Source organism: Urocitellus parryii, chromosome 14 (assembly GCF_045843805.1).
Source record: "Urocitellus parryii isolate mUroPar1 chromosome 14, mUroPar1.hap1, whole genome shotgun sequence".
NCBI lineage: Eukaryota > Metazoa > Chordata > Mammalia > Rodentia > Sciuridae > Urocitellus > Urocitellus parryii.
In genome coordinates, this window is record NC_135544.1 from 44,974,366 (window position 1) to 44,989,096 (window position 14,731).

Sequence of the window (14,731 nt, forward strand, 5' to 3'; positions counted from 1 at the left end):
CCTCCAAAAAAGAGGTATCTTTGGTTCAGAGTCATTCCTTTTGTACAAATGGGAGAAAATTAAATAAGCATTGTTTTCCCCTACATCAGATGTAGATAAATATGCTAAATAACTTTTAGGAAATTCTAAGAATCACTTGTGTCTCTAAAGTTTTCTTTGACATTCTTCAGAGTAAAAGGGCGAATTTGTTGCCAGTTTTGAGAAAAAGGAAGAAGAAAGTTTATTGCTTTGCTAGCAAAGGAGAAACAGAGGACTCCTGTCCCAAAGGCTCTGATACTGCCCATCCTCAGGAACAGGGGCCTTTTTATTGTGCTTCAGAGAAAATGAAATTAGGTAGGAGAGATCAGGGAGGAGATCAGGAAGAAGACTGGGAAAAAGAAAAAAAAATCTAAGTTTCAAAGGATCAAGTGAACCCTTGTTACAAAATGAGGTTAAAATGATCCTCAAAAATAAAACAATAGAAGCCAGGAGCAGTGGTGCACACCTGTAATTGCAGCAGCTCTGGAGGCTGAGGCAGGAGGATTGCAAGTTCCAAGCCAGCCTCAGCAATTTAGTGAGGCCATCTTTAATAAAAAGGACTGGGGATGTGGTTCATTGGATAAGCACCCCTGGGTTCAATCCCTAATACCAAAAGAAAAAATAAATAAGGCTGGGGATGTAGTGGTAGAACACTTGCTAGAATGCTTGACACCTTAAGTTCAATCCTCAGCACCACAGTACTTGATTAATTAATTAGAAAGAATTTTTGAGGGCTGGGTTTGTGGCTAAGTGGTAGAGTGCTTGCCTAGCATGCTTGAGGCACTGAGTTCAATCCCCAGCACCACATACAAATAAAACAAATGAAGTGAAGGTGTTTTTGTTTTTTGTTTGTTTGTTTTTTAAGGAGTATATTTTTAAAATACATAGAATTTTTGAGCCAGGCACAGTTGTTGGCGCCTGTAATCCCAGTGCCTCAGGAGGCTGAGACAGGAAGATTGTGAGTTTGAAGCCAGCCTCAGCAAAAAACAAGATGCTAAGCAACTCAGTGAAACCCTGTCTCTAAATAAAATACAAAGTAGGGCTGGGGATGTGGCCCTAACCCCAGTACACACAAAAAAAGAATTTTTGTTTTGGTTTTAGGTACTGGGGATGGAACTCTGGCCAGCCCTCTTTGCTTTTTGAGACAGTCTCACCAAATTGTTTAAGGCCTTGCTAAATTGCTGAGGCTGGCCTCAAACTTGGGATCATCCTGCCTCAGCGTCTCAAAATGCTAGGATTACAGGCATGTGCCACCATCCCCAGCTAGAATTTAAAAAAAAAAGAAGAAAGAAAAAGTAGATAAGCTGAATGAATGGTTTCGTAGAAATAGGTAATATTGTTGCTAAAAGTTTAGTTCTTGTTCCTGATGCCAATCCAATAAGGAGGACATGGTTTTGAAAAGAAAAAAGAAGTTATATTGCTTTGTTAGCAAAGGACAAACCCAGAGGACTCCTGTTCTAAAGGTTGTGATTCTGTCCATCTGGGGGAATCAGGGCTTTTTTAAAGAGACGATTTAAAGGCTACATTCTCCTGTTGTAATTCACTTGTTAATTTGAGAGATAATCATTTCTGAGATTATCTGGTGCCATTCCCAAAATCTGAATTACTTAGTTCTAGCAATCGGTATGTACTCAAGGTCAGATAACTCTGCCTAGGATGGGGAAGAAAGGTAATCCTGTTTCTCCTGAGATTAGGGAAGAGCAGGGAGAGATGAAGAGAAAGAAACATGTCTGTTTTAAAAATAAGTTGCAGTGGGGAAGGGAGGGGGCTTGGGGTAGGATATGAAAAGCCAGCCTCTCCCTCAGAGCAAAGCCTGTCCAAGAAAGGGGGCGTGACCTTTGTCCTTGGAAAGACCCACAGAGCGCTCCTAGGCCCATACCCACCCTGCTGAGTTGTTTATCTACAAATAACAGGAGAGATCTGCTGCGCCAGGTGTCCCTGACTCAGGTTAGGTGGGGACCCATAGCAACCCCCTAGCAGCCACCAATCAGCATGAGAACAGGGAAATACCTGGGATGCCAGATGACCCTCCCAGTAGTTTATGGTGGTTGATAGCTTATTGGGAAACCATGAAGTAAGTTCAGCACGTACTCCCCTCATGGCTTAAACCAATCAGTTCAAACGAATCCCCCTCTTGTACTGACCAGTCACCCCTCCCCAACTTGTTCCCGCCAGTGAATATGCTAATCATGTTTTAGAGTTGTTTTATGATTTTCCCATGGTGTGTGATAATTGGCTAAGAGATGCTATGATGTATGTGAAGTCCCTACCTTCCCCAAAGAGTGTATAAAACTCCTGCAAACCCTGGGCTCGGGGCCTCTCAGCGTCACCAGTTGCTATGTGCATGTGGAGGACCGAGCTAGCTCACAATAAACACCTCTTTGTTGCTTACATGGTCTCTGGTGGTCTTTTGGGGGTCCCGAATTCGAGCATAACAGATAGACTGTAGAATGAGACAGTCACCATTGCCCCAAGTACATGTATGAAGACACAAATGGTGTGACTGTACTTTGCGTACTACGAGAGACATGAAAAATTGTGCTGTTTGTGTCATATGAATTGATTTGTATTCTGCTGTCATGTAACAAATTAGAATAATTTAAAAAATAAGTTGCGAAGCAGGAAGTATTTATTGTTAAAAGCTCAGTCCTTGTCCTCAATACCAATCCAATAACAAGGGCACGGTTTTGGGAAAAAGGTTTATTGTTTTGCTAGCAAAGGAAAAACATAAAACATAGGGTGCTGTCCCAAAAGCTGTGATCTGCCCATCAGCAGGAACGGGGGTGGGGGTGAAGGGGGCTTTTACAGAGGTGACTCAAAGGCTACATTCCATGTGTACTCGGTTGGAGTTGTAATTCACTTGTCCATTTGGGAGATAGTCATTTCTGAGATCTTCTGGTATCATCACCAAAGTCTGGATTACTTCATTCCTGTGGTGGGTGTGCACTCAAGGACAGATACCTCTGCCTAGAATGGAGGGAGGGGGGAGGTAATCCTGTCACCCCTGAGATTAAGGAGGAACAGGGAGAGAGGAAGAGAAAGAAACATGTCCATTTTTAAAAATAAGTTGCTGTGGCAGAGCAGCGAGGGCTAAATTCAAAGCATAAAGTGGACCACAGTTACATGAAGACATTACAAGGCTTTTTAGGAACTGTACAAAAACCAATTCTAACAAAAGGTGTTCTCTTGTCACTCAGGAAACTACAAGGGTTTTCAGAGCTCTGTGCCAAGGATGAAGGCCCACTACACTTTCTCAGTTCATGCTTCGTGTGTTTCTCCTTCCCAGGAAACACGATGCTCCTCCTCATACTGTGCATGCAGCATTCTTTTCCTGAGCCCAGCAGGTTGTACCTTGACCTCATTCTGGCCGTCCTGGCCCTGGAACTGCTCTGCTCCGTGACCTGTCTGCTCATTTATGCAGGTGAGAATTGCCATTTTTCCATTTTGTAAGACCTTTACTTAACTGTTTTTCCCTCCTAGTTTGACGCATAGACCATTGTTTTAGTGACAAGGAAGTTTCCCTGTGTATCTGAGAACCTTTTTGCATCTGTATCTTCCACTGCTGGTCACATCCAGGCTCCTCTCTCAAACCAATGGGGAAAAGGTACACCTGCAGCCCCCAGTGAGGCACTTTTCCAAGTTTGTGTCTTCAATAAGTTTTTGTCAACTAAAGTGAAGCCTTTTCATTTGAAAACAGAAAAAAGCCTGATAAACTTTTTGCTTCTATTAAAGTCAACCAAAGTATAACTCTGATATTTAAAAATAAAAGCAACCGTCTGGTGTGATGGTGTGTGCCTATAATGTCGCGACTCGGAGGCTGAGGCAGTGTTAACTGAAAGCCCGGTCCTTGTCCCCATGCCAATCCAATAACAAGGACACAGTTTTGAGAAAAAGGAAAAAGAAGTTTTCTTGCTTTGCTAGCAAAGTAGAAACACAGGGGACTCCTGTTCCAGAGCCTGGTTTTACCCATCAGCAGGAGCAAGAGACAGTCAAAGGCTACATATCACATGTTCTCTGAGTTTGTAATTCACATGTCTGTTTGGAAGATAGTCATTTCAGTGCCACTTGGTGGCATTGAGCTAATGGTGGTTTTGTTACTATTGTTACTATTTGAAAGAAATCATTTCTCTGGTGCCATTCCCAAAGTCTGAATTACTTAATTCCTGTAATGGGTGTGTGCTCAAGGACAGATAACTCTGCCTAGAATGAGGAAGAAAAGAATCCTGTTTTCCCCTGAGATTAGGGAGGGAGAAGGAATTAAAGGGCTAGGAATGTGGCTCAGTGGTTAAGTGCTGGGTTCAGTCCCTGGTATCCAAACATAAAATAAAAGTAATACAAGATAATTAAATATATGAGCTAATTATAGATGCAAATTGCATTTACCTCTAACTTGTTTTGGGGTAAGCCATTTAGGAACCCATTTTCTGAGTTTAAAAATGTCTTTCGCTCTCTGAAAACCCTCAGAGGTAAAATTGAATAAACTTTAGATATGTTAAAATGTTTTTATATACTATTTTTTATTTTATTTTTTCATTTATTTAGCAGTACTAGGGATTGAATCCAGTAGCACATTCTCACTGAGCTACATTCCCAGCCTTTTTTGTTTGAGAAAGGGTCTTGCTAAATTGCCCAGTCTGGCCTCTAAATTGCAACCACCCCCTGCCTCAATCTTCCAAATCACTGGGTTTAGGATAACAAGCATGTGCCATTGCACTGGGCTACAAGGACACTTTAACAACAAATTCAGGGCTGGAGAAATCTAGATTTCAGTTCTGCTTAAGGCTGTGCAGTCTGTCCATAATAGCAGCTACCTTGGTGGCATTGAGCTAATAGTGGTTTTGTTACTATGAATGTATCCACTTGAAAGAAATCATTTCTCTGGTTGTCAGGCAGTCACCTGGGCCTTAAGTTTCATTTTACTGATTTTGTGTGTGTGTCCTTGAGGCCAACAGGAGGAGGTTTATAATACCAAAGAGTGATTAGTTTGTAAATGTGAGTGAGTTGCTGCAGGGTCCAAGGCCAGAGACCTGACTCTGGGGATCCAGCAAATTGGGTCCCTCCACTCGCCCAGAAAACCAGAGAGAAAAGGAAATGGTGAAAAGCATGAAATAAACTTTAATCAATGTAGTTACACTAGGAAGAAAAGGGGACCCGCGTCCTTAGCCTTGTCTCAGATGAGGAATTGACAATGACTTTGAGGTGCAGCTAACTTGATGGCATTGAGCTAATGGGAAATGAAGCCTATGGTGTGGGTTTGCATGGCTGGAGGCTTCTAAAGCAAGTGACCTTGGGCAGGTGTGGTCTGTCCAGTTTTATCACTGGATGGGTCTGGCTAGGCCCTGTTTGTATAGGAAGTTGCTATTGCCTCTTTATTGAGCCGAGGGAGGAGGATGTACACACCTGTGATCCCATTGACTGGGGAGGCTGAGACAAGATAGTTAGGAATTTGAGGCCAGTTTTAGCAATTTAGTGAGACCCTGTCTCAAAAAATAAAAGGACTGGGGATATAGCTCAGTGGTAAAATGCCCCTGGATTCAATCCTTAAACTGTATCTCATGCATTGAGTACACAGTAAACGTCTGTTGTTATTATCAGTGCCAGTAATAATCTTCTCTCTCCAGTGCTTAGTATCAGATTGGTAGAATTTGAAATGTTTGAGAACATTAATGAATAAACCAGCTGAACAACAGCCAATTCATGTAATTTGAATAAATGAAAATAGGAACTTTTGAATAATAATGACTTTATTCTTTTAGTGAAAATTAGAAAATTTAATAGAGCCAAACCACAGCCTGATGTACTTGAAGAAGAAAAAATCTATGCTTACCACAGCAATATTACCTCGGAAACGGGATTAAGGTAAGGTTTAAGTGAGAAATTAAAACTTAAAAGAATTAAAAGTTGCTTTCCCTAGAAACCATTTGAGGCTTGATTAGGCATTTATACCATTTTAATTATGTTTAGTTTGTTTTCAGTTGTGGTCAAACCAAGTCTAAATTAACATATGTAGATTTACCAAATATGTGTGATGTGAAAGTGAGATTAACCATGTATCAACCTCTCAGAGGTCTTTTCTTTTCCATTATTTTTTATTTGAAAAAGTATTTTTTTTCTTTTGAGATAGGGTTTGGCTGAATTATCTAGGCAGACCTCGAACTTGTGATCCTCTTGGCTCAGCCTCCTGAATAGCTAGGATTACAAGTGTGTGACAACATGCCTGGTCCACTGGAAGTTTGTTTTTGTAACCCAGGGGTACTTATCCATTGAGTACCAGTTTTTTTGTTTTGTTTTGTTTTGTTTTTGGTACTGGAGATTGAACTCTGGGGCACTCAACCACTGAACCACATCTCTACCCTGTTTTATTTAGAGACGGGGTCTCACTGAGTTGTTCAGTGCCTCGCTGTTACTGGGGCTGGCTTTGAACTTTTGTGATCCTCTTGCCTCAGCCTCTGGAGCCACTGGGATTATAGGCATGTGCCATCATGCTCAACTTCCACTCAAAGCTTTTGATACTGTGGGTTACTCCTTCCTTAATTGAAAAACATTTTTATGGGTGTTTTTTGGTAGACTTCTCTAATACTACAAGGTGAGGATTCATTTACAATAAACAGATGATATTGATAAATACATGTAACTCCTTTATATCTTGATTTTTTTTTCTTTGGAGGACTATTTCAAGCCTAGAAGAAATTGTTGAAAAGCAAGGAGACATAATAGTGTACTTGAAGCGACACAATGCCCTGTTGAGTAAGCGGCTGTTGGCACTCACTTGCTCAGACCTAGCCTCTCAGCCAAGTCGGACATGAGAGGCTCACAGGCTGAAGAGTTCAGAGCAACCTCAGACTGAAGGACGACCTGTCCTGCTGCCATAGGGAACCACAGGCCTTGCTGAAAAACATTGTGTAGCGTGTTGGAAACTTGAACTTGGTTCTCACCTGTGTGGCTGTTTAGTAGATGGGGCTTATGGATCATTTGAAAGGTACTTTGTAGAAGTACTTTGCTAACTTGAGAAGAATGTCTGTTTTGTACATTTTTAAATAATTGAACTTCTTGGTTTTTCCTAGGATCGAAGGGTACAGTTCAATTATCCCATGGCCAACAGTTTTTCTACGTGATATTAGATCCCTCTAATAGCTGGGGATGTAGCTCAGCAGTAGAACATGTGTTTAGCATGCACAAGCCCCTGGTTCAATCCACAGCAACACCCTCACTGCTCCCCCCAAAAAAAGCCCTGTGATAATATGGCTATTTGTAAAGTAAAATTGACATAATTTATTTTACCCAGGGGTTTTAAATAAGTTCTTTCTGGGGATTAAACTCGGGTACTTTACCAGTAGGCTATGTCCCCAGTCTTATTTTATTTTAAATTTTGAGACAGGGTATTATGAAGTTGGCTGAGGCTGGCCTTAAACTTGTAATCCTCCTGCCTTAGCCTCCTAAGGCACTGGTATTACAGGTGTGCACCACCACACCCCACAAGTTCTTCCAACTCTTAAGCTGATGAAAGGAGTCATTATTTCTTATGGTTAATGTTTTTTCTCTGCAGACCCTTATTGTGTATTTTATATGTTCATGTGATATTGAATAACAACTGACAGTCACATCCTCTTTTTTCATCCCCCCAGGCAAGCTCTCTCCCACTGAGCTGCACCCCCAGCCCCCAGGCAGCTTTTGTAGAGAATTTCTTCTCTGTAGGACCAAGGCCTCACTGGGTGATCAACAATACAAATTCTACATTGTTCTGTTCTTCTGAAACAAGATAGGAAAATTACCTGGACCAGTGTGAGCCCAACCAGCAATACCTGTTACCTTGGTAGTACCTTCCATTGGCAAAAGCTGAAAAATTTAAAGGATTTATGTCTTTCACTTTATTTTTGCTCTTCTTCAAGAAGTTGCCATGTATTTCTGTACTAATTATCCTTTCATTGGGTCATTAATTTCAGTATACAAATGGAACCTTCTATGATTTTAAATCTGTATAAATAGAAAAAAAAGCACTTTATTTAGACTTGGATTATATGTAAAAATTGTGATGGGAATAAAATGTCATATCAGTTTCTATACAGATACTAAACATACCTAGTTTTTGATATAAAAAGTATTTTTGTGAGTAAATGGAATTATTTCTCCATTCTTCCTAACACACCCCTTTAATTTATCAATTTGCTCTCAGTACCTCTACATGCTGCCTTCGATTTTTTTTGTTGTTGTCGAAGGCTCAGTATGGGGGGAGGAGATATTTGTGATTATGCAGTGATTATGTGTAGTCAGTAGATGAATACTGTGACTTGACAGCTATCCATAGCTTTATAGGAATGTTTTGGATGACCAGATACGAGGAATGTGTTCATTGGATCTGTTACATATGAGAGCAGATACCTGTTTCCTTTAGATACAGCCATTGCTGTGGCATCTAAAATTTTTCTACTAAGATAAGTATGATTATGTGTCACCTGCAGGTAAATACAGTTGAATCCTCAAAATAGTGACATTCACAAACTGAAGCCAAATTGTATTTTAAAATTTAGATTCTAAATTCCCAGCCGGGTGTGATGGCCCACGCCTGTAATCCTAGCAGCTCAGGACGCTGAAGCAGAAGGATTGTGAATTCAAAGCTAGCCTCAGCAACTTAGAGTCCTGAGCAACTCAATGAGACCCTGTTTCTAAATAAAATATAAAAAGGGCTGGGGATGTAGCTCAATGGTTAAGCACCCCTGGGTCCAATACTAAAAAAAAAAAAAAAAAAAAAAAAAAATTAAATTTTAAGTTCCCTCCCTCTTCCTTTCTTTTCTTTTTAATAGGTGTCTCAAAGCTATTGCTTTCTCTGGAAAATTGTTTCTACATTTTGGAAGAGCCTATAACCTTTGCATCCAGTTGTTTTCCTTAAAACACCAGTGGTTTTGAGCCAGGCTTGGTGACACACACCCATAATCCCAGAGATTCAGACACCTGAGGCAGGAGGATCACAAGCTAAAGGCCAGACAACTTAGTGAGACCCTTTCTCAAATAAAAAGGACTGGGTATGTAGCTCAGTGGTAAAGCACCCCAGGTTCCATCCTCAGTATGGGGGGAGGGGGGCAATGGTGTACCCCACTGAACACATTCCCAGCCTTTTTTATTTATTATTTTGGGGCAGGGTCTCATTGTCACCCAGGCGAGGCTCGAGCTTGTTACCTTCTATCTCGGTCTCCTAAATTGCTGGGATTACAGATGCATGTCACTATGCCTAGCTCCCATCAGTAATTTTAAAGATATAATATTTATTTTAAAATGCAGTTTGGATATATTCAGTTTCTGAGATGTACTTGATGAACATGGGTAACACTTTTCTAAACTCAGTAAGGAACATTTCAAACAATAAACAAAAGTAAGTCTCAGTAATAGCAGAATGGGAAAATGGACATAAATGTTAGGGATTCTATTCATCAGACTAGTTTTGTGCTAGCATTGTGGATATAAAAAATTAAAACCTGGCCTGCAGTTTACATTCTAAAGAAGGTAATGATTTCTAGGCTCTTCTAAATGCAATAATTGCAGTAAGCCCTGGATATAGGTGCACAGCTGGGTACAGTGGCACAGGCCTGTAATCCCAGCTACTGGGCAGGCTGAGGCAGGAGGATCACAAGTTGGAGGCCAGTCTCAACGACTTCTTGACACCTTGTCTCAAAACAGGCTGGGGAATGAAGCTCAGTGGTAGAACACTCCTAAATTCAGTGTCTGGTACTGAAGAAAAGATAGCTATAGGAACACCGAGTCAGAGGATACACTTGGGTGGTAGGTTTTAGGAATTCCTGGCAAACTAATCAGTAAAGAAGCAAAGCAGATAGCTACAAAATACCACAAGCACATTGTATAGAATGCATTGTATAGAACTTGAAACGGAGGGTCTTCAGGTCTTGGAGGCCTTGATCATATGCTGAGGAGCTTGCACTTATTATATTGATAATAGGATCCACTGAAAGATTTCAATCAAGGAAACAATGTCACTTTTAGGGGGATCTGATTGTAGTTTGAAATGGAGGAAAGATGGTAGCAAAAAGATATAGCCCTGAACAAGGGCAGGTATAAGAACATTTAATTGTGATTATATATGTGTATATGTAAATATAAAGATGTACATGTGTGATCCAAATGACAATAGCATCATGACATAAAGTTAAAAGCTTGTTATTTTTTAATGGAGACATTGAAAAATATAAACAAAAGCAATGATTTGAAATTCTACCAAGTATTTATACCTATTTGGACCGCTATTTTTTCCTACCCTGTAATCAATTGTGGCTGTTGTCATTCTGTAATCCCTGCCCATTGGATGAAATGTTTCAAATTGCATTTCTTCAAACACTAATGAAACTGATGAATTTGCCAGATTCTTTGGCCTTTTATAAATCTTCTATGATGTGTATTAAAGTCTTCTGCTTAATATTCTCCCAGAATAATGATTATTATATAATCATTATTTATATATAATTATATATGATTATTGTATAATAAGTATTGTCATATTATTATCCTGGGTGATAACATATTATAATGTTATAATTATTGTTTTGGCAGCCCTAAAGATTGAACTCTGGGCCTTATGCATGCTAGGTAAACACTGTAAAAGCACTGAGGTACATCCCCAGTCCTTCCTTATTTTGTTCTGAGACAGGCCCTTGTTAAGTTGCCCTGGCTGGCCTTGAACTTGAGATCCTCCTGCCTCAGCCTTCTGAGTGCTAGAACTATAGGTGGGTATATGTTTGTTGAAAATGTGTTCTAATTTTTTGGAATTCTATTGCTTTTTGCTCTTCAGGTACTGAAGCCTAATTTATTCTTCCCCCAGCACTGGTGATAAAGTTCACACAAAAGACTTCCTAAAGCCACACGGGATGTGATGTCATGTGGGGGGCCACCACAGACTCTTTTTCTTCTTTCAAACACTTAATCACCTATAATCCCATCAATGGGGAAGCTGAATGGGGGCGGGGGTTACAAACTCAAGGCCAATCTGCAGCTTGGTGAAACTGTCTTAAAACTGTGTGTGTGTGTGTGTGTGTGTGTATTTTTTTTTTAAGCCTGGGGAGGTGAACTCAGGAGGCTTGGATCCTGAAGGAGGAGGAGATCCCCTTACCCATAACTGCTGCAAATGCTGGTCCACCAAGTTCTGGAAATGCAGATGACCAGTACCATGATCTGCACCAGCCTTCTGATGCCCCTGTGGCTGGTGCCCCGTGGTGCATTTATGAAGGGAGCCCCAGCCTTACAACAGATGCATCTTGGGGATTCTGGTCCTCCTTGGGCCTCCATTCCCTATGGCATAGAACTCGTGAAAATTCACACCTTACCTAGAAAACATGATCCCACCAGCCCAGATAGGTCTCTCTTCCCAGAATGCCTTGACTGAGGGGGTATGGCTGGCATTGATCTTCTTAGTACCTTCTGACCCAGTCATGGCTCCTGACAGAAGTCTGTTACCCAAATCCAGACCAGTGGACAGATAGTTCCAAACACCTTTCATGGATGGGATCTAACCTACCCAGAGCAGAGCTCCAGGATTTATACTTTTATGTAAGATAAGCTACCTTTTTTTTTTAAACGGGGGGTGTACTGGGGATAGATAGTGGTAAAGCATCCCTAAATTCAATCCCCAGTACCCTCCCCCAATAAATAAAAAGTCTTGTCTGAATCAATGCTTTTGTCTTTTTCCCCCAGTTTCCCCTAAGCTGTCTCAACTGTAGCATCTACTGGCATTTGGGTTGGATCTTTCTTTCTTTGGGGAGCCTGTCCTGTACATTGTAGAATGTTTGACAGCATCCTAGTGAGGAGGATTCCCGTAGAATCCCCCTAGTTGTCTCAGCCTGGAAAATATCTCCATTAACCCTTAGTAACTTAATATGTCTGTTCCATGTTCAGTGTTAACATTTAGCTGAGAGCCAACAATGCTGAGTGTTCCAGGTGCTGGTAAAACCAGGGTCATTGAGACAGAAAACATTCCTGTCTTGAATCTGCACTTTACTGGTGTAGGATGGTGGAGAGTGGATGATGGAGGAAGAATGGAAGTGAAGACAATAGACAACCAACTTTTGGTTTTGGTAGGCTCAAACTACTTGGAGCACTCATGCTGAGAACTATGCCTTGGAGTAAAATCAACTGGCAAAGGAAATGAATTGCCTGTCCTCCTTCCCCAGGAGTTACAGGAAATGTCTTTTTTTTTTTTCAGTTGTTGATGGACCTTTTTTATTTATTTGTATGTGGTGCTGAGAATCGAAGCAAGCATGCTATCGCTCAGCCCCAGCCCAAAAGGGCTATCCTTTTAACAGGGCTATCTAGTGGAGATATTTTCATGATCTCACAGTCTGGTCAGAGATGCTTTTATAAATCATTAAGACAAAACTCTGATCTTTTAAGTTCTTGAAATAGTATGTGTGATCCTGGGGATCAAACCCAGGTCCTTGTACAGCCAGCACTAAGCACTGTACCACTGAACTACACATTATGCTCCGAATATTGAATTTTTTTTTCCCCCAGTGAACCCAAGGACACTTTACCATTGAGGATACATCCACATCCCTTTTTAGTTTTTATTTCAAGGCAAGGTCTTGCTAAGTTGGTGAGGCCGGCTTCAAATCTTTAACCCTCCTGCCACGGCCTCTGCAATTACTGAGGTTGTAGGTTTGCACCACCATGCCTGGCTGGATTGAGTTTTTTAATGTTTTTATCTGATTCTAATCACTTTCCCGGCCAAACACCAACATACAAATATTGTTTTAACACAACAGCCAAATCTTTTGGTATGGGGGTAACTGCTGAGCTACATCTGTTTTTTTGTTTGTTTATCGCTAAGAGCCTCACTAAATTGCTGAAAATGGCCTCCTGCCTCAGCCTTCCATGTTGCTAGGATAACAAGCAGGTGCCACCATACCCAGCCCCAGATTCTTCTAACCATACATTGCCATGCTAAGAGTCTTTCTCTGTAAAAACCAAAGCCCCAACAGTGACAGGGCCCTGGGAAGTCTGCTCTACCTCATACCCCCACTCCCTTTCCTGCTTCACCCTCTGCTTTCTCAGCTTTTGTTACTTTGTGGATTGCCATGCACATTCACAAATCAGGACTTTTGCACTTGTTGCCTGGACCTGAAATGGCCAACTGCCAAGTATCTTTTATCTCTTTCAAATCTTTGTTCCAATACCACCTTGTTAAGGAGCTCATCTCTGATCACCACGTCCATCCCCACCTGGACCCCTTCCGTCTCCCTTGCCTGTTTTCTATTTACTTGCCACCTACCATACTGTGTAAGGTACTTTGACCCCTGACTAAAGGGTAAGCTCCATTTGGGGCTCATGACTGTCTCCCTCAAACCTACAACAGTGTCTGGCACAAAATGAGCACTCAATTATCTGCTTAATGTTACTAACCTCAGTGGGGTTTTTTGTTTGTTTTACAGTAGAAAATGACTTTTCACACACACTTAAAGCATATCTATAAAATAATCCAGCCTAGGACTTTCTGTTTATGAAGTCCTAAATTGAGGGATCACTTTTAAGGTCATTTTTAGAAGTGCAAATTTATGACACAAAATAGCCAGCACAATGATGCCCGCCTGTAATCCCAGCATCCTAGGAAGCCTGAAAAGCTTATCTAGATCCTATCTCAAAATGAAAAAAGTGGGGGTGGGGTGTTGCTGGGATGTAGCTCAGGAGTAGAGCACCTCTGTGTTCAATTTCCAATACCACAAAAATAAATGAATAAAATATCGAGAGGGCTGGACGCGGTTCTCAGGAAGCCTAGGCATTAGGATTTCGAGTTCAAAGCCAGCCTCAGCAAAAGCAGGGCACTAAACAACTCGATGAGACCCTGTCTTTAAAATACAAAATAGGGCTGGGGATGTGGCTCAGTGGTCCTCACAGTGTCCCTGAGTTTAATTCCCAGTATCCCACTTCCCCACCAAAAAAAAAAAAAAGGTAATGTAAAGCTAGATGTGGTAGCTGGAACTACTTGAGAAGCTGAGGCAGGAAGATTACAAGTCCAAGCCCATCTGGAGCAATTTAGCAAAACCCCAGTCTCACAAAATACTGAACTCAGTGGAATAGTGCTTGTCTAGCAAGCACAAGACCCCAGGTTTGGGGCTGGGGATGTGGCTCAAGCGGTAGTGCGCTCGCCTGGCATGCGTGCGGCCCGGGTTCGATCCTCAGCACCACATACCAACAAAGATGTTGTGTCCGCCGAGAACTAAAAAATAAATATTAAAATGTCTCCCCCCCACACCTCTCTCTCTTAAAAAAAAAAAAAAAAAAAAAAAAAGAATTAACTGAAGCAGCCAGGCCTGGTGCCACACAACTATAATCCCAGAGGCTCAAGAGGCTGAGGCAGGAGGATAGTGAGTTCAAAGCCAGCCTCAGAAACTTAGGGAGGTACTAAGTAACTGAGTGAGATCCTGTCTAAATAAAATATAAAAGGGGGTATGTGGCTCAGTGGTTAAGCATCCCTGGGTTCAATCCCCCCCACACACAAAAAAAAGTTATCGGAAGCTATGGCCATGCTCTGAGCTGCTTTCCTTCCCCACACTCTTCTGCTGTGATGTTCTGCCTCACCTTGAGACCAGAGCAATGAAGCTGACCATGTCTGGACTGAGACCTCTAAAACCAAAGTTTTAGCTTCACGTTATTGGGAATGGCAATCTGTAAAAGGAATCATAGTTGTATTAGCATCTTGTTCCAAAGGAGTTGGGAA

The 14,731-nt window shown here is 41.4% G+C and overlaps 1 protein-coding gene across 5 annotated transcripts in view; it reads left to right on the forward strand.

The window, feature by feature from the left end:
* LOC113187812 (transmembrane protein 192) overlaps positions 1-11,632 on the forward strand; it is a 29,550-nt gene extending 17,918 nt beyond the window's left edge. For 2 of the 5 annotated variants that reach the window (XM_077792580.1, XM_077792581.1), the window contains exons 4-6: positions 3,305-3,439; positions 5,775-5,877; positions 6,686-7,838. In XM_077792580.1, the coding sequence (XP_077648706.1) occupies positions 3,305-3,439; positions 5,775-5,877; positions 6,686-6,824 (377 nt within the window). In that variant the 3' untranslated portion in view covers positions 6,825-7,838. Of the gene's footprint in view, positions 1-3,304; positions 3,440-5,774; positions 5,878-6,685; positions 7,839-10,672; positions 11,056-11,075 lie in introns of those variants that run through there. The other 3 variants (XR_013342401.1, XM_077792583.1, XM_077792582.1) reach the window with 3 other exon arrangements.
* The last annotated feature ends 3,099 nt before the right edge of the window (positions 11,633-14,731 follow it).